This window comes from Narcine bancroftii, chromosome 9 (assembly GCF_036971445.1).
Source record: "Narcine bancroftii isolate sNarBan1 chromosome 9, sNarBan1.hap1, whole genome shotgun sequence".
Lineage (NCBI taxonomy): Eukaryota > Metazoa > Chordata > Chondrichthyes > Torpediniformes > Narcinidae > Narcine > Narcine bancroftii.
This window is the reverse complement of record NC_091477.1, coordinates 101,570,611-101,594,682: the sequence shown is the minus strand read 5'-3', so window position 1 is coordinate 101,594,682 and position 24,072 is coordinate 101,570,611. Positions and strand designations below refer to the sequence as shown.

Here is a 24,072-nt window from a genome sequence, read left to right as displayed (position 1 = left end):
GGCCAGTTTTCTGCCAGAGAATTGCAAAAATGTAACATCCATTGAATGATTTCAAATATAAGCCCAATTCTAAGGCATGTTTTAAAAGAAGTTGATGCTTTTTCGTACAGCGTTCTGCTTCATCAAGTACTATTTCCTTTGATTCTTAGGAATAGCATTTCAATATTAATTTTTAGTTTGGGGCTCTATAATGTTCTGAAAATCTTAACAGCAAAAGAAAATTTTTAAATTGTGTATTTTTCTCTTACCCACTGACATTTTCATACCACAGTAACTAAAATAGATGGTGGAACCGTTCAAATAATAACAAATTTCAGAATTTGTTGAAGAAAAATTGGAAATCAGGACATGAAGCTTATTAAAGCAGAAGTAACATCAGAACTGACTTGGGAGATATTAGAATAAAATTCTGAGAAGCATAAGAAAATATTGGACAAAACAAAAGTGAGTAGGAAACCAGATTTGGAAAAGATTGAGAGGCCATAAATATCCCAAAGAGAGATTGGAGAAACTAGATATAACACAGTGAATCTCAAATTAGACTCAGCTGTAAGTCTGGCAGACTAGGATAAATTCATGAAAGTAAATCCAATATTTTAGCACAGTGTTCCTGCTCCAAGAGTGTTCAGTTCTTTTCCCTCATATTTATTGCAGCAATTGCTCTTTGAAATAAATTTCACCTAACTCCCTGAACTCTCCTTGCAGGATTTCCTCACCCTTTCTACCCACATCATCTCTACATGGATCATGGTATCTGGCTGCTCACCCTCCCTACTGAGAATGCCGTACACTTGTGGACCCTGGCACCAGGGAGGCTGCTCACCCTCCCTACTGAGAATGCCGTATACTTGTGGACCCTGGCACCAGGGAGGCAACATACCATCTGGGATACTCAATCTCTTCCACAGAACCTCTTATCTGCCTCCTTAACTTTAGAATCCTTTATCTCTATAGCTCACCTCTTCTCCTCCCTTCCCTTCTTAGCCACAGGACCAGACTCCATGCCAGAGACTTGATTGATGTGGCTTGTCCCTGGTAGGTCATTCCCCCACCCCCCCCCCAACCAACAGTATCCAAATTGGTTTACCTGTTATTGAGGGGAATGGCCACAGGGATGTCTTGCACTGCCTGCCTGTTCCCTTTTCCTCTCCTGACTGTCTCCTTGAAGTCTGGATCAGAAAGTGAAAAATATACTGCCTTAAATTTAAATTAAATTTCGACGTACCCCATGGTAACAGGCAATTTTGACCCAGTATGTTTCGAACGGGGGGGGGAGGGGGCAGGGGAGAACTGCAGTCCCCAGGGAAAACCCACACAGACACAGGAAGAATGTACAAGTTCCTTACAGACAGTGCGGGATTTTAACCTAGGTCCCATTCGCTGGTGTTGTAAAGGTGTTGCGCTAAACGCTATGCCAACCTTGCCTCGTCTTCTACAGGCAAGGCTCCAAACTAATCTGGGTGTCTTGATCACTTTTTCTTTCCAAATAATGAAGTCATAAAAAGCTTTTTGATTTTTAATTGTGCATTATAACATTGCAAATATTTCTAAAACATTTCTTATATCATATAATGGGATTTGAACTGACAGTCTTTTCATTGGAGATAGGATATCTTTTTGCTAGTTATTCAACTTAATACCTGACCCTGAGATATTAAGGCTGTTATCTTGAGTGTAGTTCTTTTATAACAATAAAGCTCAAGTATTTAGCCTCTGCTTCTCTCCCATATATTGGAATTAGTAGACTAAGTAGATATAACACTAAAATCCAACCCAACTGCAGCTAATCTGAATCCAATTTGAGTTTATAAATTTAATATTATCCAATATGAACCTGACACAAAACAACCATTTTAAAAGTTATTTATTGCACTGACATAGGCTTTACACAGGACCAGGTTTGAAGTCATATTCAATCATGGTATTGAGCTCGTTTGGTCCTGGATTCATTCATGACTCCAAGCTAGCCTGAGCAGCACTGGATTCATTCAGTGTAACATCTTAGATCTGATATTAAATCCATTCATTACACTGACTTGTACTGTCTCCCAGTTCATTCATTAGAGTGAGTCTCTCTCAAAGGTGGTTTCATTTTTGTTCTAACCCATGTTTGGAGCAGGACTCAATAGTTGAACCAACCTGAACTTATCACTGGATTTATTGCATTGAGCCGAGCTCACCAGTTGTTAGATTGCACCAACTCAGGTTCAGTAATGAATGCATTGCACTGAGTTTATCTTGGCACTGGCCTCCTTGGAACAAGCTGGGCTTGTCTGCGAATTCATTGCCTTGAGCAGAGGTCTACATAGAATTTGCTTACTGCACCCACCTGAGTTTGGAACCTAATTAGTTGCACAAAATTATACTCGCAAGCCTGATTGATCCGGGCCAGAGTAAAAGCACAATACTGGAGAAACTCAGCAGGTCAAACAGTGTCCTTTACACAACAAAGGTAAAAAATACAGAACTGATGTTTTGGGCTTGAGCCACTCATCAAGGTATGAAAAAATGTTGGCAGCTGACCAAACAAAAGAGTGGTGGGGAGGCCTGACCTGGGCCAGATCTTTTTGCTACTTCTCCATCTTGGGACTCTGCCACTTTTACAGCTTTGTTGTGGGCATTAACCTTGGAGCTTTTGTTCTTGGGCTGTTCCACTTATCTGTGCTCAGCTTTAGGTTGTCTCCTGACCTCACTGTCTCTGCTTTCCTTTTCTTTTCACTATCCCCATACTTACACATTGTCTTGCATCAATCAGAATATAGTGTCATTCCCCACTTAGATATTTAAGAACATAGCAAATGATGGCTCCAACAGTATCCAACAGTAGTGCTCAGTACTCCTGGGATTGCCCAGCACTCTTCAAGAGAATTGCTACTTGAGTTCAGCCCAAAGTCAAACCTAATGCAAGATGGAAACCACAAAATAGGGAATTTTGAATTTAAGATTATAAAGCAGAATTGAGAAAATGTTACCTGTTTTAGTTTAATAGTTCCAATCTTTTTTTTGCATTAACTTTTAAAATGATCTTAATAGGTAACTTTGTGGTTTTAAGTGTCCTTCTGCTGTTAAAATGATTAAGAGATTTCAAAATTCCAATCCCCAAACCGTTCATGGACCTTACTCCCCTACCTCAGTACAGTTAGTGTTTGGACCATGTCAGTTGACTTGATGTGAGATAAGCCATCCATATCCAGTTCAGGAAAGTACAAACACACATGTAATTCTGAGCATTCAGATGATCCAGTAGAATTTGGCTCCACATTTTCACACATATTTATCAATCGATCAAACTTCCTAATATAAACTTTCACATTTTATTTAATTTGTCTAAAGAATGACTAATTATTCTGAATGAGCACTTAGTGGGATGAAAGCAATCTCCAAATGAAAGACTTCAACATCAGACATTGAGCCAGGGGAGAAGTATTGCAGAGGTGAAAGTTTTGCAAGATTGTGGCAAATGAACAAAACATTGTGCCATTGTGGTAGAGGTTGAAGGTGATAGTGTCCTTAAATGAAGATATTTCTGCTCATTCAAACTGAAGGTCAGGCAAACAACATAATAAATCAATGCAGTTGAAGAGTCAAGAGAGGTGATGATAAAGAGCACAATGATGTATTGATATGCACGCCAAATCTAATTGTGTTTTTTGGATGATGTCATCAAAGGTTTGCATGTATGATAAATGAAAGGCATTTTTTGAAAATCTTCAAGAACCCCGAAAGACGTAGTATGATGAATCGTACTGTGACTAATCCAATATCTTCTTTCAGCCAATACCATTCAAAATATTTGTCACATCGCATTTTACCATACATTTAGAATGCCATTTGCATTTTCCAAAAAGAGCTAATGCAGTTTAAAAGAAATAGACTGTGAGAATGATTTTATATTATTGTGTGATAAACTACCGTGTACATATAAATGCATGAATAAGTTATCAAAAAAGAACTAAAACTTGTCATTATCCATCTGGATCCCGTTGGCTAACTTATGGCATCTTTGGAAGATATTTTAAAAAAAACTCAACAGATGTTTCCATGAATGTAATATTTCACAGTTTTGGCATTTCTCCACATCAGAAAATAAATTGGACAAAACAAGTTTATGCACCTGCTTTTTACCAGTGAAATCTTAAATAAGGCATATGATTTAACAGTGATCATTCCATTGTCCTATTGATCAACTTTTTTAATTAAAGGTTATTATTAAAATATCTGTGATTTGACACAGTACAAAAAATCTTAGAGTAGCTCTTTGTATGGGATAATATTCTTGGTAATCTATAAAATCTATCTTAATGGAATCTGGACCAAGCAAAACTACAGGATTCTTTCTGGGTGCTGTATGTTTGTTAGATGTGAGTTTTTAAAAAATCACTTCTTCCAGGAATTATAGTTGATTTGAGACTGCATTCCTCTATTGCCACTTTCTGGTAAAATGAGCAAGTGTCAGTTTAAACCAACAAACATCGCATAAATTTAAAACGGCCTTTTTTTCAATAACCATTTATGGTTATCAATTCTTGTTGATGACCTTCAACAAATTACAGTTTGATTTAAGCAAAATCACGTGGTATGAGCCAACATGCAAAGAAAATGCGACATAAATTGAAGTACAATCCAAAAGGACTTTAATCATTGCCCTTTCAAAGTCTCACCCTTTTGTAACCTTGTGTTTCTGGAATTTATGGCCAAGGTAAATCTTCTTCCTGAACATGTTCAGTGAAAATTTAGCATGATACTCCCAAATATCGGTCTGTTACTTTGTCATATTTTTTGTGAATTAGACATTTTCTTGCAAGGAGGGGAAAGAGGCTCAAAATATGATATTGTCACTGAAATTAAAATGCAGACCTATCAAATTACTTTATGTGGTCACCAACACTTGGACCAGAGGTGAAGCCTGCAGCTGAAGAGATGAATATAAAGCTGATGTGTGAAAAACATATTTCTGAGACTAAGTGGTCAGACTGTGGAAGCATAGAACACAACTCTCTGTGTAAAAAAAAACAGTGCTGATGTCTCCCCGAAACGTCCCTCCCTTAACTTTGTACATATGTCCTCTGGTGTTGCTATTCCTGCCCTGGCTGTCCACACTATCTATGCCTCTTATAATCTTGTAGACCTCTATCAAGTCTCTTCTCATCCTTCTATGCTCCAAAGAGAAAAGTCCCAGTTCTGCTAACCTTTTCTCATAAGATTTGTTTCCCAATCCAGGCAATGTCCTGGGAAAGCTCCTCTGTATCCTTTCCAGAGCTTTCACATCCTTCCTGTAACGAGGTGACCAGAACTATGGTCTTACCAGAGATTTGTAGAGTTGCAACATGATCTCTCTACTCCTGAACTCAATCTCCCTATTAATGAAGTACAGCATCCCTAGGCCTTCTTAACTATCCTTTCAACCTGTGCGGTGACCTTGAGGGATGTATGAATTTGACCTCCAAGGTCCCTCTATTCATCCACACTCTAACATAACCGACCATTAACCCTGTACTCTGCCTTTTGGTTTGTCCTTCCAAAATGCATTACCTCACACTTATCCAGATTGAAATCCATCTGCCACTTTTCTGCCACTCTCACCAAAATGCTCCCTCAGCGAGAGGTCCACCACCTGACCAGGTCATTACCCAGGACTTGATCTAGTATGACCTCTCCTCTTGTTGGCTGGTCCACATACTGTGTCAGGAATCCTTCTTGAACACACCTGACAAATTCAGCCCCATCTAACCCTCTTGTAGTCAGGAAGTGCCAATCAATATTAGGGAAGTTGAAATCATCCATAACTACAACCCTGTATTTCCTTCAATATTCAAACATCTGCCTGCTCATCTGCCCCTCAGTGTCCCGAGTCCTATAGACTAGTCCCAGCCCTTCCTATTTCTGACCTACTCACACTGACTCAGTGGACACGCTCTGCAGCATCCTTCCTTTCTACAGCCATGATACTATCCCTGACCAGTAATACTACTCCCCCACCCCTTTCCTATCTCCCATCCTATTCCTTTTAAAACATCTAAGCCCCGATACCTGCATCACCCAATCCTCCCCTTTCTCCAACCAAGTTTCTGTAATGGGCACAACATCGTACTTCCACATACTGATCCATGCTCTAAGTTCATTCCCTTTATTCCTAATATTCATAGCGTTGAAAAAGACACATTTCATACCCTCTAACTGGCTACATTTATGTTTTGTCTCCTATCTGTCCTTCCTCGCCAAATCAGAAAACATAGCATCATGCTTTTGTCCATCTATCCTAATCTCTACACTCACATTCTGGTTCCCACCCTCATGCCAAACTTGTTTAAATCCTCCCTAACAGCTCTAGCAAAACCTGCCCGCCAGGATATTTGTCCCTTTCCAGTTCAGGTACAGCCATCCTTTTTCTACAGGTCACACCTTCCCCAGAAGAGATCCCAATGATAGAGAAATTTGAACCCCTGCACCAAGTCTTTAGCCATACATTTATCTGTCACAACTTACTGTTCCTACCCTCTCTGGCATGTGGCACGGGCAGCAATCCTGAGATTACCACCCTTGAGGTTCTGGTTTTTAATTTTATGACCTGAGAAAAACTCTCTCAGGTCATGATCTTTATTTGAATGAGGACAAATGTATCCAACAGCTACTTTAATGGTGAATGCATTTCTGGTGTAGTAAGTAAATCAGTTAAGGTCCATCAGAAGCTTGTGCTCAACATTAGCATTTATTTCTTACAGTTCATAAGTTAGCATTACCTTTGTTTAATGTTAGTTAAGTTGCAGGCTTATAAAAATCTAGCAAAGACTCTCTAGTCAGAACACATGCTATTTCTAAGGATTCCTAAAGTTGTAATTGCTACATGGCAGTCTAGACATGAGTCTATCTGGAATTTGGTCCAATATCTAAACAAGAGCAAGATTCTTTTCACATTTCAAGGCCCTACAATGTAAAATCCAACTGCAACTACAAATATATGTCTTCAGTTATGTACAATAAAGGCAGCCATGTGTTTTCATTTATATTTATAATGTTTCAGGTTAGGTGGAAGTGGAAATTAATTTGCGATGAAACCTATAAGTAATGCACTGAATTAACAATGAAAGCTTTCCAAATTGAAAGGTGGCTGTCCTTTCACCTTTGGGATTCATTTGTTCCAATCCTCTGTGCTGGCTGTATGAGCCCTCTGTGAAATGACTTCATTTAGTTTCGGTCAGGCTTCTCACAAGAGGAAATTATGATAAGGATTACAGAAACATGCTTTGCCCCAGGAGATTAGATTAAATTCAATATGCAGGATTAAAGGATTTTCTGGACTTTAATATGCTTTGAAGCTTGACTAGGAGCAAAGGAAATTCAAAATGTGTCTTCCAAAATCAAGTAATTGCATACCATTCTTAAAAACAGAGTATCTTTGCAGCTGCAACTACTACTCCTAAGAGGCCAGCCACATACATCCATTAATTTTTGGAGATATACTCCTTTGTGAACTAGTTGCAAAATCCATTTGACTTAATTAACCATTTACGTACACAATGTAAATAATTAAAAAATTATGCTTATGTAATCAGATCCCCTGTACATGTCCTGTTAATTTAATTGAATGCCACAGATTTAATCTGCACCAGCTTATGTTATTTTGAACTGAACACTTCCTGCAATATGAAAAATAGATGCAAATTATAGGAAACAAAAATATCTATACACTTTTAATTAGAATTGAGAGAACTTCCTATTCATCAGACACATGATCCAGTAAACAAATTAAAATAAAAACCATATCTTTGATCAAATGAGAGGTGAAAAAGAAAACAAATTCCTGACTTTATGAATGGATTGAGGTAATTCTATTTTTATGCAAATTACAGTTAAAAGAACATATGGATTTAAAGTGCAGATGTTGTTATATTATACTTTAATGGAAATGGAGAAGTATGATGCTTTTCCCAGCTACAAGATTTTCTGCAAAAATGAAGTGAAAAGGAAATAAACTTATTAATTAGGGCATCCTGCTTGGCCTTGGGAAGGAATGTTTCTATTGGTCTGAGAATGCCTGGGATGAATTAAATATCAAGTCCAGTAACTTATTGTGTAAGACTGAAGCAATTCAAGCTGGTAGCTTGGGCAATGTGACTATGCTACTTATCAACTGCGAATTAAATTGAAATACTGTAAATTAAAAGAGAAAAAGTAGTTTTGTAATAATAGTTAAGGGGTGAAGGATTCCAGTCAGAATGAAGCAGGTTCTGAAGAATCCAGCAGCATTGCTCTTTTTCAATAGGCTATATGCCCAGAAAAAGAAAATCGGTGCTGGATCTAATTTTTGGAAATAAAACTGGATTTGTTGGAGATTTTCAGGGTAGCAAATACATGATTATTATCTCATCAGGAAAACCACCTAAAATGGGAGCTATTTTGGGCTGCATGGTTAGTACAAAACTATTACAAAGCTAGCAACCCAGGGCTGTAATACTGCAATCTAAGATTTTCTCCAGGGGCTCTTGTCCCTTCCAAAGATGTACAGGGAAAATAAGTCAAATGGGTGTATTTGAGCAGCACAAGGGCATGGCCAGAAAGGCCTGTTACCATACTTTATCCCTAAATTAATAAAAAAAATATTTAAAAGTTTGATGTGATTCATTTTAAAGTCCTTGCTTTTCAACTTGGAAGTGAAAGTAAAAGTGCGAAAAGTAAACCCATCAAAGAATCCGTGACGCTGCTTAGGATTAATGGTCCCATTGACACTGCAGTAAAGTATTATAGTTTTTTTGGAACTGAATGAAAGGGTACCAGAAAAGGAGGTAAAAGAATTGCTTCTGGATAGAAGTGTTTAAAATCTATGTGCATGGGATCATAAACAGTTTAGACACATTGTCCTGGCGCAAGTCACTTTGAAATGTTAATTAATATTGGTAAGAGACCATCAGAGAGATAATCAGTTGCACCATACTGAAATGGGCCAATCTACAGTAATCTCAGTTGCCTGCATTAGGGCTGTAACCCACCTAAATGTCTGCCTAAATGCTGTAATAATTGTATCTGATTCCAGCACAACCTCTCAGCAAATTCTAGAAATCAACCACAGTCTGTGCAACAAAAAAAGTCAGATCGACTTTAAAACACCTTCCTATAATTTTAAACACACCCACTTATTTTTGATATCCCACAGAAGAAAGATTTTGACTATCTATCCATGCCTGTCATAATGTTATATACTTCTATTGGGTCACCCCTCATCCTCCTTCACTCCAGTCTATCTGGTCTCTTTGTCATAACCAAAGTCCTCCATACAGGCAACATCATCCTCTGTACTCTCTCCATTACAATAATCTTTCCTGTAGATAATGACCAGAACTGCAGACAAATTTTGAAAATCAGAATTTTATTGTCATGAACACGTCACAAAATTCATTGTTTTGAGGTATCTTTACAGTACAAATATTGCTATAAATTACTTTTTAAAGTTTTTAAAATAGAAGGAAAAATATAAATAAATTAGTACAAAGAAGAGAAAGTGAGGTAGTGTCTGTGGTTTATTGTCCATTCAGAAATCTGATCGCAGAGGGGAAGAAGCGGTTTTTGTACCATTGGGTGATTGTCTTCAGACTCCCATACTTCCCGCCTGATGATTGGAGTGTGAAAAGGGCATAGCCTGGGTGGTGAGGCCCTTTGTGGATAGATACTGCTTTCTTAAGACATTGCCTCTTGTAGATATCCTCAATGGAGTGAAGACTGATGCCTATGATAGTCCAAGTTCACAACTCTCTGTAGTCTTTTCCTCTCCCGTGCAATGCCACCGACAGTGACGTAACCAGTTGGAATGCTCTCCACAGTACCCCTGTAGAAATTTACAAGGGTCTTTGGTGACATATCAAATCTTCTTGATCTCATAAAGTATAGCTGCTGGTAAGTCTTCTTTGTGATTGCATTGACATGGAGGCCCCAGGATAGATCTTCAGAGATTTTGACATTGAGGAATTTGAAGATAATATCCAAAAGTGACAGGTGGAGTTACTGATCATGATTTTATTGAAACAAAATCTCATGAAACAGTTTATTTTTCACACTAGGATGGGGAAGTATCAAAGTGGGAGTTTAAAAAAGGGAACAGGAAATTATATATTCACTTATGAATGACTCCTGAAATTGCATTGATTGTGGAAATAAGGCAAAGCCCTAGTTTGCTTCCCATGATATCGTCTAATGAATTGTGTGGATGGAATTATGTAAACAGCACAAAATCAAAGGATCAATGGGCATGTGGATGAGATCGGTTGTTACTAATAGGTCCAAATTTAAAAGAAGTGAAAGAAATCCAAGATTAATGTATACAAATGGAAGATACCAGGATAAATGGATAAATCTGTGAAAAGAATGTAACACGAACTGCTGGAGGAACTTGGGTAATTGAGCAGCATCAGTGGGAGAGCATCCTTGGATTTTTAAACGCAGGCAAGCTGTATAAAACCAATGAAGTTAGGGGATTGTTTTTGTGTATCAGTGCAGTTGGTGACGGTTTCAGTGTGTTATTCAATTCTAGACATGAGATCTTTGGAAAACCATCAAGGGGTTGGAGAAAGTATGGAATCACTTCATCAGAATGTTAACAAGGACAGGAAACTATGGTTTTGTGAGGTAATCAGAAAAGTTGAACAGAAGAAGTTAAGAAGAGATGAAATAGATATTTACAAAATTTTGAGAAGATTTGAAAGAGTATCAAGAGGAAAATTGTTTATACATAAAAATGGCAGAATGGATACTCAAATATAAGTTTATTTGTCACAAACTACCTCATACTGTCAGAAGTTTTATTTTGTGAACAGATAAGCAGATGATCACTTAGTGTTCATTTAGCCATGTAAAGAGCACAGCATATGGAGAGAGCATAGGATGATAATGATAGGAAGATCAATGAGCACCAATCAAGGCTAGCGTGTTAACACTAATATAGGGATAATTTAAAAACCTGATGGCTGTAGGGAAGAAATTGTTTTTAAGTCTGAAAATGGGAGGAGGGAGAAGAGAATGTGTCTGGCATGTGTTGGGTTGTCTTTCCTAGTAGTAGTCCAACGCAGGTGTCCTTAACGTCTGGGTATTCCTGGGCAAAGTGGTGAGCTAAGGAGGTGGCATCTGCTGTGGATCTTCTTGGCCCTTAGGCAAATTGAAATTCTGGTTGGTAAGCTGATCTGCTGTGAGCCCTAACCAGCTTCCCAAAGCACTTAATGATGGTGAATGTCAAAGCCACTAGTTGTTGAGACCTGTTGTGCTTTTTCTTGTACTGATATGATGGTGGCCTTCTTTGAGCAAATGGGACTTTGGCCTCTTGCAGGGAGAGATTAAAGATGTCTGTGAAGACATCTTGGGACTCCTAGGGCAGTTGCTTTCCACAAGTTCACTCTCTTGAAAGTCACCCTGACTTCACCAGCAGTGACAATGGATGCGACATCACTTGATGTGGATGTCACTGCTGTGTTGGCTCTCTGTTTGAATTGAGCATGGTACATGTTTAAGTCATTGCAGTCTTGTGTTATTGAATTTACATTTTTTTTTTAGTTTTTAAAATTAGCTGCTCAGCATGGTTACCCTCCCTTTCAGCCATCAAGCCCATGCCACCCAATTACACTCAATTAACCTACAACCACCATATATTTTGAAGGGTGGGAGGAAAGCAGAGCACCCAGAGGAAACCCACACAGACACGGGGAGAGTGTATAAGCTCCTTACAGACAGTGCAGAATTCGAACCCTGGTCCTGGTTGCTGGTGTTGTAACAGTGTTGTGCTGGTCATCTGTTCTGTGCTATTTAATTTAGACATACAGCACGATAACAGGCTATTTCAGACCACTAGTCCATGCTGTCCAATTTAGACCCAATTAACCTACAACTCCGTTTCAAACTGTGGGAGGAAACCAGAGGCCCCGGGGAAACCACACGAAGACACGGGGAGAACACACAAACTCCTTACAGACAGCATGGGATTTGAACGCAAGTCCTGATTGCTGGCGCTGTAAAGGCTTTGCGCTAACTACTATGCCAACCGTGCTGCCCCAACTGTTGGGCTTTGATTTGTAATTGTGATGGTGTGCATGCTCTGCCATAGTCACAATGAGCCCATGATGTTCTCTTGGGACCTGAGCCAAGTGTGGTACTGTCTCTTGGCTTCTCTGATGGCCTTGCAGAGATCATACTTTAATTTCTTGCATTCAGGTTCTTCTGACCTGAATACCCCAGAAATGGCCTTCAGCAGTTGCCAGTTCGAATACCCGCTTCATCCTTGGTTTCCAATTGGGGAACTATACCTTCTTTTCTTCTTTGTCACACAGTCTTCTACTTGACTCAAACCAGCAAATTCTGAATGCAATAACAGTTAAATGCTTAAAAATTGAAAGAAAATGGAAAAAAAAAGTAGAGCAGTGAGACTGATTGGAAAGCTATTTCAAACAATTGGTTGAGGCACAATGGCCTGGATAATTTTCTTCTGTGGCATATGATTTAATGATTGAGTTGTTAGGCATGGTACCAGGTCACTCTAATGGAACAGAGGAAGTCTGGTAAGAACTCAGCAGAAATCATTCAGTGAAAATCTTTGTCATGCAAAGCAGCTGTTACCTCTTCTTCAAAGTAGTCAGTTCTCGTCAGTGCCAGGTATCATTCCTCTGGGTTACTTTGGAATCTTTCAAAGGTCCGTAACGAAACCTATAACCACCATGAATTTGATCCATAAAGTGGTGTACCAGATGGAACTTCTCCAGGCAACTCCTCCCAGCATGAGGGAGCATGACTGGAGAATTATTGTGTTCGCTTTCCAAAAGAACTTGCCAGCCGTGTTTCCATAAAACACTTCCATTGTGATGTAATTTTAAACATAATGTTACATATTAAGTAATCATGATGCCAGACTAAATATGATCTCCATAGAGCTAAAATTTAACAAGCACTTTATTTCATTTTAGAAGTTAAATGAAAAATATTTCTGCAGATGTTCAATGAATAACAGAATACAAGAAGATGATGACTGCTTATTTATAATGTCTAAATATCAATTAGAGATGGACAATAAATCAGGCAATTTGAATAACAAATCTAAGGAGTTTTTATATAAACCACATGAAGATCTCATGGATTTTGGGATTATGTCTTATCTGTTATTTCATCTAACCATTTCCAATTTGTAAATGCGCAAACATCTTGTGCAGCAGCCCAAGTGAGAAGACTTGTACTTTTTATTTACCGGTACTTAGATTTTCAAATGTTTTCAAGAAAATCTATTTGCTCTAAAACTTGGATCATACGTATACATTTATTTTCAAATATTCTGTGTATTAGCTAATTCTTTATCTCGGTATCTGAAATGTTTGCAGGTTTAGAGGTGTTTTATATCTGGTGTAATACTGTTAGGAATAAGGCAGAGTCAAGTTCTTTTACTTGCTGCAAATTCGTATCACTCAGTTAGTTTCCTGTTTACTTGGATATTCCAGTACTGTGCAGACTGAATTAAAACTCCCACACGGTAGGAAAATAATGTCAGGGAAGCATAAGTGGTTTACTTGATTTCTGTCCTTGTGCACTTTTCCTGGGAACACAGTCTGTTTCGGAATGTGCACTTGAAATCATTTGTATAAATGATAGATGAGGTTCTATAGTTTATAAAATACACTTGTTACATCCAAGAATCTGAACATAAATTTAACTTAATGCACTGTTTTCAAATGCAGTTTATTGTGTGCCTAAGTGGCACGTGGTATGACCTTAACGTCAACTTCAGCCATGCTGGAGACTACCCCTGCTGGTGATGGGGAATAGCTCAAACAATACCACTTTCAGTAATGGACCGATGTGAATGACTATTTTGTCTGGTTTTTCAAAAGAATGAAATGGATTTTTGGCGCCTCATTCTACCCATTCCAGAGAATTGGTGGTTTCCCAGTAACTAAAAGGATGACCGTTTTAAATAATGAACGCTTTTGAGTGTTTTGTAAATTTCTTAACTTAATCATATTAAAGTTTGCCACAATGGCCATTGCTGTTCTAACGTTATATTAGCAGTTGTTTTGATCTTCACTGATTGATAACTTGGGTTTTGTGGTTTATCCAAGCATTACATTATGTAGAAATTAGAAACGGTAAAGCTTTTGTTCAGTGTTGAATGGAGCAAAATGGTCATGAGAACTAACTGAGAAACCAGGTTTCCAGGTAATCAAACTATATTTTGCAAACGCTCTTAGATTTGAGATGTACTGGAATAAAGTTGAATAATCCTGATGTCTACTTAAAAATTAATACTGTCTTTACTAAGTTTGTTTTTCAAAGCTGTACTTTATACTGCATGGATTCTAGAAATAGAATGATATAGTATATCATGAGTTAATATTCAAGTATTTTCATTGTACCTTTTGTTAAAAGTTCCTCAGCGTGATTAAGAGGCAATATACAAGAGAAATAACTAAGAAAAACAGCAATGCACTTTGGAGATATAAAACACATTCCTTTGTGTTTATCTGACATCTTGTGAAATAAAAGACAAATTAAAATGCATTTATTAAGCATTAAATGGGTAAGATGATATTTGAATTTGAATGTTCAAAACTTAAGTGCATAAATAAAACTCAGGAAAATAAACTATTAACCACAAAATCTTGGATAAATTTTGCGTGTCAAGTGCTGATATTCTTAAAATTAGCTAGAAATTTGGTTGTAAAGGTACTTCAAACATCAATGCCTTCGCAATAAGTAATAGTTGTCTCTACTCTGGATATATTTCTTGTATGGGATACTTTCAAGGCATACTTGGGAGGCCAGATAATTGGGTATACTAAAACAATATATGAGGAAGGTAGATGAATTAGAACAGGAGATTACATCCCTAGAAAAGGACTTCCAAAAATCAGGTTCAGAGGACCATTACAGGGCTCTAACAAATAAGAAATTGAAACACAATTCATTACAAACGTATAGTATGGAAAAGGCCATTATGCGATCAAAACAAAAATTCTGTGAATTGGGAAAATGAGCCCACAAGTCCTCTCTTGGCAGCTGAGGACAGAACAGGCCTTGAGGACGTCAATGCGATACAAACTGGAAGTGGCTGGATATTGTATAAACCAAACGAGATTATGAGACCTTCAAGAAATTTTATGAAGGTCTACATAAATCAGAACTGATGGGAGGGTCTGATAAAACCAACGAGTTCCTGTCTAAATTATAACTGCCAAGTTTTGACTCAGAAGAAAAAGAAGAATTAGATCTTCCCTTCACAGAGGAAGAGATAGGTAAAGCATTGAGTTCACTGCAAACTAACAAGTCTCCGGGGGAATGCATTTACACCTGAGTTCTATAAAGAGTTTAAAGATTTATTAATGCCTCTTTATAGTGGGGGTGGTGGACCAGGCAATGGAGACCTAAACCCTCCCAGAATCTATTTCAACAGCAATCATTACGATAATACTTAAAAATCTTATAGACCTATTTCTCTGTCAAACACAGATTATAAAATAGACCAAAGCCCTGGCAAATAGATTAGCATTGCCTGGGGATTTTTCATAACTTACTTTCAGGAGTAAGGAGATTCCTATGTAATGGAAAGGTAGCCAGGGTCTCTATGGGAAAAATTGACCTGGGATTATAGTCTGGGTGGATGGTGAATGCCAGACTTCAGAAAATAATATTGGCAGTCTAGTCAAGATACATCGCCTCTCTCTTCAAGGGGGGAGGTGTACCATCCTTGGTACAAATCAACCTGCACGTGAGAGGTGAACAGATAACAGAGGACTTTATTTATAAATGCTAAATTGCTATCAGAAAATAAAGGCAGCCCCATATTAAAACAAATTATCCTCATTTGGAACAAAATTAACCACTATGTAGGAACCAAAATTGCAGATGCTGTCTGACCTGAGTGTTTTCATTATTTTTCATTTCTGTTTCAAATTTCCACCAACCTCTGAAGAATTGAATCTCATTGTTTATTATTGTACTGAGAAACAGTCAAAAACGTGGTTTGCATGCTATCCTTGCAAGTCAGCTTGTTTTTAGGTAAAACAGGTAGTGCAAATTCAACAAAAGTGCAGTCAAAACAGAGCAAGGTCCATTTTGTGAGATCAAGAAATCATCTTTTGTGTGTTGGAGATCCATTCAAGAAAGAAGCTGTCCTTGAATCTGGTGGGATGTGTTCTCTACTCAATGGCAGAGGTGTGAAGCTAGTTTGTCTGGAGTGGGATGGGTCCTTTGTAATGTTTGCTGCTTTGGGAGTGGGAAACCCAGGCCAAGCAGTAGAGGGGAGGCATGGTTTGGTTTACGTGAAGGGTTTAAAATTTAAAACGCCAATTGTTGCCCCTTCCATTGATGCTGCTTGGCCTGCTGGGTGTTTTCAGCAGTAATTTACAGCAATTACTGTTTTGCTTGCTTGCATATTTTCATTTTGTGACTTGGATCCAACTCATTTTACTAGTTTGTTGACCTGCAAGTTTTGTTAGATTAACGTCACATTTAGAAATGTGTCTTGTATTTCTCTGTAAAACTACCTGGATTTTTACAGCTATTCTGTACTATACTAATTGTAACAATGACTAAAATTCAATGCTATCACAGTAAGAAAGACGATCTAAATTACACAGAAATTATATAAGACAAAGTAAACTGATTAGATTCTTGATTTTCTTTAGTTGAATTTTATTTAATACTCAGCAAATCACTGCAGAAATAACTTGACCTAGTACCTATAGCGCTACTTTTTCTTCCTTTCATTTCCTCCTCCTCATGCTCATTCCAATCATCCCAGTCTCTATTTTTCCATCTCCCACTCTTGGTTGAACTGTTGAACAGTTCCCTCTTTTTGACATAAATCTCCCTCACCTTATTTGCTGTCACCTTATCTCTCTATCCCCAAGCACAAACTCTTCATGTAAATCCCTATCTTATGACTCCATTACCTCTTTGAACTGTTTGGCACCACTCTCATTGTTTTCCTTTCTTATCTCCAAGCATTCCTGTTGTCAGTCATCTTAAGCTCCATACATTTGTGAAACAGCAGATAGTGATGTCATGGGTTTGCAACTGCATCAAGCATTTAAGAATAAATTTCTCTGAAACTGCCAGAAGTAGTTTTCAGAACACCGCTGGCTTGTTCACAAAGTTTTGAATTGTTTATTGTCAAGTGTATTGAGATACAGTGAAAAACATTTTTCTGCTTGGTATCCATGCAAGTCAACCTCCACATAGTACAACAGATATTACAAGAATGTAAACACAGTGTTACAATAAAACAAAGTCTGGGGTATTTAATTACACAAGTCAATTAATCACGAAACTGCAAGGTGTCATGTTTAAAATTAAATGATAATAGGTAATAACCAGAATAATTCAGGAAAATTATTTTTTAATAATTTGCTATTTATTTTAATAAATAAATGGTAGTGTGGATCTTGCACTTCATTTCAAATAAACAGTTCAAAATCCTAAATTAACTTGCCAATAGAAGTTAGAAATTCCTCAAATAAATAGGACAATCACACAGGATTAATTTATCGGTATCAAGCACTTTATGTTTACCATTCAGCATGACAGTTACCATCTCATTAACATCTTCATCTTGGCTTATTGGAGATTTCTTAAAATGTGGTCTGTCCCAAGTGTCCTTTGAAATCTGGGGATCCTCAGGAACTCCAGCATATCGCAATTGATGTTAAATTAGATCAGCCTTCATCGGTGGATGGCACCAGATAGTCTGAAGAGCCACTTATAAGTTCAGGATAATATTTTGCCATTCTTTCAGTTTAAAAATATCTATGGAAGAATGTGTTATGGCTTTAGCATCATGAATGAAAGAGACAAGTGTAATTGCTACAGCTCTGATTATTATTTAATGCCATTTATTTGATTTTCCCCCATGTTTTTGACCCCATTTTAAGGATTAAACAATTATTTGTTTATATAGTTTTGAAAATCAGAGTCGCCGTAATTTTTCACATTTTAATATTTTTCTTATTCTGTCCATTCTACCAATGGAAGCATGAGGTAGAGCTTGAACATCATTCAAATAATGGGTAGGGCCACATCATAATCAGTTATTGTTATCAAAATATATATTTATTTTAAATAGTAATCATCATGGAAATGTTTGAAATATTTTTGCATTGCTGTCAAATGTGTCTGTTTTACAGTTGAAGATTGCCTTCACCTTGGACAAAGAGACGGGAATGCCTCAAGGATGCTACGTCTATCAGTACAAGGACAGCAACAAGTAAGATGACCATATGGAAAATTTTCCTATTTTTAAAAGTGGCAACTTCTACAATTAGCCCTTTTTGTCAAATTGCCACCACCTCCTGATAAGACTAGGAGTAAACATGACGCCTTTCGCATTGCATCCTTTCTGAGAATTGCTTTATACGGCACATCATAGTGCACTCTAACGTAGCCAATTCCTGTCACTGGGTGAGGTTTTTTTTATTGGTTTTCCTCTTCATTGTAGCAAGCAAGAATAATATCCAGGCAAATACATTTTAATCCAGGACCCAACTGGGTACTGACTGGTCTAGGTTCCCTTCCAGAACAGTTCAATAAAGACATAGACACACACTTTGTATCTCCAACTGCCTCAAAATAGATCCAACCAGTTATATTCCCTGGAGAAACCAGTTGATACACCAAACCTCTTCCCTTGCTTCCTTTCCATGCCTTGATCTATAACGGTACATTGTTAATAGTTTAATCAATGTCCAAATATGCTCATCAGGGTTATGCTGCACAGGATTCTGAAAATGTTTTATATGCACCCAAACTACAGTAAAATAGCAACAACTGGTTTGCACAAAACTACAATTGAAGTTTCCACCCACTGGAACATTTTCATTGCCAAAAATAGTCATTGCAACATTTAGAGTTCAAAGTATGCCAACACAATGCACCATAGTACTTTCACCATGGAAAAAAAGCATGAACCATATTAAAGAGTAATTTGTTTGAATATTACTTTTCTGCAAAAGTATTATTCAAGTTGTAAGTGTAATTTAAGTGGTTACCATTTTAATTTTAGCAATGCTAAGTGCGTAAGACAGATTTTGCATGTCATGGTCTATGTAGAAGAATCATTGTGCACTAATCATTTAGTTGGTATCCCCTCAAAGAATTGTAGGGGACAGTAGTTTCTGTTACTCTCTTCATTGTCTGTTAAGTAAAATATAAACACCAACCATGGTGAATTGACATTTTTTCCAGGCAGTGGTCTTCACACAAAATCAAATTCTGGGTAATATTACTCAACTATACCTTCAATAAGAATTGTAAGTCTGCCTTGAGTATTAAGGGATAGGCAAATTGGACCTGATATATATGACACCCCACAGTGAGGCAATGACCCCTCACCATATTGCAAAGTAACTTCTACAACATATCCTAGGATTTGATGTGGATTTAAAAACAAAATATGAAAATTGTTGTCAGAGTAAATCCCACATGGTGCCTGAGTAAATAAATTTTACACTGAATTCTGTAGAATGAATTTGAGACAGTTGTCTACCAGTTTTCAACTAAATAGACCAGAAGATAAAAGGCCTGGTGCACTCGGGTACAAGTGTGATGTGGTGATCTTGAAATTTTAATTTTACTGACTCTGACATTTTTTAATGTGGAATCTCATACCTTTAGAAGTTATTTGTTTGAATTTTGCAAAAAGCTTTAAACATTTCTGTTCTTTTCTATGCATGATTTAAATCTACTTTATATTCCATTTAATGGGATTTGAATTTGATTTATTTCTTTACTTTCATTTATGTATCGTACTAAACTTTCAAAATTCTTTCATGAAGTATGAGGCTGTGGAGGCTTGAGGAAGGGCTCAGGCCTGAAACGTTGGTAATATATCTTTACTTCCTATAGACGCTGTGAGAACGACTGAGTTCCTCCAGCATTTCTGTATAAGATTTCTTCAGTCTGTCACTGCTTTCAGTCAAAAATGGTATGTAGAAAATGCATTTTGAATTGAACCCTGATGATGTGTAAGATCCTTGTAAGTAACTGAGTTGAACATTGGACATTATAAAAATACCCCAGATCTTCAGTGCAAGCAAAAGCTACCTGATATTTTCAGTGAATCAGTTTTCAGAGGAAGGAATAATTTGAATTACAAGTCATTTACTATTATTATATGCTGGGAGAAGACGATATTCTGACACTTAACTGAAACAGCAATTGCATCCACAGATATCAGAAAATAATCGGACCCAATGGAAAAAAAATGATCACACTAGAGCTTAAAAATAAATGAGGTAAAGCCATCAAATGTTGCCCAATAGTAGCACTGTGCATAATAGATAGCTTTGTGGTTTGTCATGTTGACAGAAATGGTCTTAAGATTTAGAAGGATTGGTGAGTAGAGACTTTTTGTCACCTGGGATGGAGGAAGTATAATGACCTGATATCACTGGGGAAGAACATATAAGACGAGCTATCACGTTTAACAACAAAGGTGGACAACGTATAGTGACTTTGCATGATTATATGATGTAAATTGGGTTGCAAAATTTGCATTCTGACGTTCTGTTCTACAAGTTGCACTGTACGTTTGTTCTCAGCTTTGAAATACGCAAGAACATTGCATACTAATCATACTGGAAAAAAAATTCCCAATGAAGTGAACAGGTCATTTTATTGGTGGGGTAAGTTTTAAATACTGCTGGATGGTCACTTTTAGAAATGGATTTTTTCTTTATTGGCTTTGTTTGCCTCATTTTGCATTGAAATAAATAACTTGAATCTTCTGGTTTAGAATGTGCATTTCTGAATTTGAAGACACACATTTGCAGATCCTGCTCAGATAGGTTTCTAATTCAGCAATAAAAGCTAAACAATAGGGTGGCATGGTTAGCGTAGCAGTTAGCGCAACACTGTTACAGCGTCAGTGATCGGGACTGGGGTTCAAATCCTTCGCTGTCTGTAAGAATTTTGTATGTTCTCCCTGTGTCTAGTGTCTGCATGGGTTTCCTTCTGGTGCTCTCTGGTTTCTTCCCATCATTCAAAACATACTGGGCTTGGAGTCAATTGGATGTAATTGGATGGTACAGGGTCATGGGCCGAAAGGGCCTGTTACTGTATTGTACGTTTAAATTTCAAAATTTACATTTAAAATTTAAATTTAAAAAATGCTAGAACAAAGTTAGGAGGGCGGGTTACAGTTGTGGAAAAAGAAGCATAGTTCACATTTCAGGTTGCTGATCCAACAAATCTATTCCCAAGAACACAGTACTATTTCAGTGGCCTAATTTTTGTAATTTGAGGAACTGCTTTTACCACTTGTGCATGAAAGTTTTGTGATAGTCCAATTTGTCATATCCACCAATCTGACTTCATGTTATCGCAATCATAACAATCCGTTCTGTCCAAATTGATTTTAATAACTTAATATGTCATCAATTCAGATTTGATATTGTAATCTGACAAAAGCATGCTGCAGGCTGACAACAAAGTTATTTGATTGCCTGCGTTTCTCAAGTTTAACTGTGCTTAATTCCTCTAATGTTAACAGTACAATAAATAGGAATGTAAATGAAGATAGAAATTTAATGTAAATTTGTTGTATAATGCACTCTTTCAAAGTACCTTTCAGAGCTTAATATTCTTGAAGATTGGTCATGAATGTGTATATTATTTAATTATGTTATTTATAACCTTGGATAAAAAAATTTCCAATATGCACATCTGGAAAACAATCCAAGGAAAGTATGGAAACTGTTTTTAGCATGCAGGAAAGATAATTAAACTATCAAATTACAGGGAAAAATGTGGTGTACAGGAATTGTCTGATCAAGAGCATGGTTACTGGTTCTTAAAGTCAGCTCAAGTACACGGAGTTCACATTTGGGTGATGTGAATTGATGATGCTGTAAGTTTAATCTTGAAGAGAAGTTGGTGGATTTGGGGGGAGGTGTTGAAGGAGTATGTAAAGGAAAGAGCTCGTTTCGCTGCAATTGACAACACAAACCAATAAATATAATTTTGTTCAAATGAACACTATTAGATTGAGCCCTGATTCTAAGGTAAGCAATCTTGAAATTGATTCAATTTCTGCTATTTGGACATTTTTGTGCTCATTTAGGCCATATCTAATTACACCATGCAGTTGATGTTGATTTTTTAATCCATCTCAACGACTTCTTGAAATCATCTCTGTAGTATTGACTAACTTTGCTGTTTTTGATAAGATCTGCATGCTCAAGTGCAATCTACAAATTTCGTGATAATGTCACTGTTGTTGGCTGAACAAAACCAAGGATCTTATTGTGGACTTTAGGAAGGGGAAGCTGAGGGACCATACACCTCTCTTCACTGGCTGAACATCTTCACTAGTTCCTTCAAGTTCCTGCGAGTTCACATATCGGAGGAACTCTCCTGGAGGCAGCACCTCAAAAAAAATATGAAGAAGGCACATCAACACTTTTACCTTCTAAGATATCTGAGGCAAATTGGCATGTCATTGAATACTCAATCAAACTTCTATAGGTGTACTGTAAAAAGTAGACAAATGGTTGTATCATAATCAGATTTGGTAACTCGAGTTCCCAGGAGTGCAGAAAACTATGGGAAGTGGCAAACCTATTCATTTCAATCACAGGCACTGACCACCCATCCATTGAAGGCATCCATGATGACACTGCCTCAAGAAAACCACCAACATCATAAAGGTCTCCCATTAACTTGGTCACAAGCTCTTCTACAGAAGCCTGAAGTTCTGCACCTCTAGGCTCAAGAACAATTTTTTAAAATCCTGAACTTGCTTGGACAACCCTAATCCTAACCAAAAACTCGTCCAAGACCCCCAAAAGATCCATTGGCACTATTGAAATGCCACTTTTTTAACATTAACTGCAACTGTGAATATTTATATGTAACTTTTTATATTTATAATCACTTTTTCTGTCAACATATTGTGGTAATTTAGTCCATAATATCCTATCTTGGTTTATCTTGCATACCTGTGTGGCTGCAGCAGGTAAGAATGTTAGTGCAGCTCTACTTGGTATTATATATGATGTGACAGCAAGTAGGTAAGGGGGTATTGGATATTCTGTATTTGGATTTTCAGAAGTTGTTTGATGAAGTCCAAAAAGCAGGTGGTAGATCAATAAAATTGGAAAATGTGGAATTGGAAGTAAAAGAATCAGAATTTATGATCATGGAGTTATGACAAAATTTGTTGTTTTGATACAGTATTACAGGACAAATATTGCTTTAAAATTACATTTTAAAAAATTAGTGCAAAAATAAGGAAAAGTGAGATAGTGTCTGTGGTTCATTGTCCATTCAGAAATCTGATGGCAGAGGGGAAAAAGCTGCACTTGTGCTGCTGGGTGTTCGCCTTCAGGCTCCTATACCTCCTTTCCAATGATAGCAATGTGAAGAGGGCATGGCCAGGATGGTGAGGGTCCTTGAAGATAGTGGCTGCTTTCTTAAGACACCACCTCTTGTAGAATGAACTTGATGGAATGGAGACTGATTCCTGTGATGGTGGTGGCCGAGTTCACAACTCCCTGTAGTTTTTTTCTGTCCTGTGCATTAGCACCTCCATACCAGACAGTGATGCATCAGTCAGAATGCTCTCCATGGTAGACCTGTAGAAATTTCCATAAATCTTTGGTGACATACCAAATCGCCTCAAATTCCTCATGGAGTATGGCTACTGGTGAGCCTTCTTCATGATTGCATTGACTTGGAGGCCTCAGGACAGATCCTCATAGATGTTGAAACCCAGGAACTTGAGGTTCTTAACCCTTTCCACTGCTGACCCCTTGATGAGGACTGGTTTGTGTTCTCCTGATTTCCCCTTTCTGAGATCCACAATTAGGTCCTTGGTTTTTGCTAACATTAAGTGCAAGGTTATTGATGTGGCACCACTCAACGAGCTGATCTATCTCTCTCCTGTACACTTCCTCATGAGCCATCTGTGGTTCTGCTGATGACCGTGGTGTCACGAGTAAATTTGTAGACAACATTTGAATTGTGCCTAGCTGCACAGTCATGAGTATATTGTGAATAGAGCAGTGGACTAAGCACGCTTCCTTGAGATGCTCCTGTGTTGATTGTCAATGAGGAGGAGAT

General features: G+C 37.5%; 1 protein-coding gene across 9 annotated transcripts in view; it reads left to right on the top strand.

The window, feature by feature from the left end:
- dis3l2 (DIS3 like 3'-5' exoribonuclease 2) overlaps positions 1–24,072 on the top strand; it is a 201,090-nt gene that overhangs the window by 98,929 nt on the left and 78,089 nt on the right. For all 9 annotated transcript variants that reach the window (XM_069897053.1, XM_069897056.1, XM_069897052.1 and 6 more), the window contains one exon: positions 18,141–18,220. In XM_069897053.1, coding sequence (XP_069753154.1) covers positions 18,141–18,220 — 80 coding nt within the window. The remainder of the gene's footprint in view (positions 1–18,140; positions 18,221–24,072) is intronic.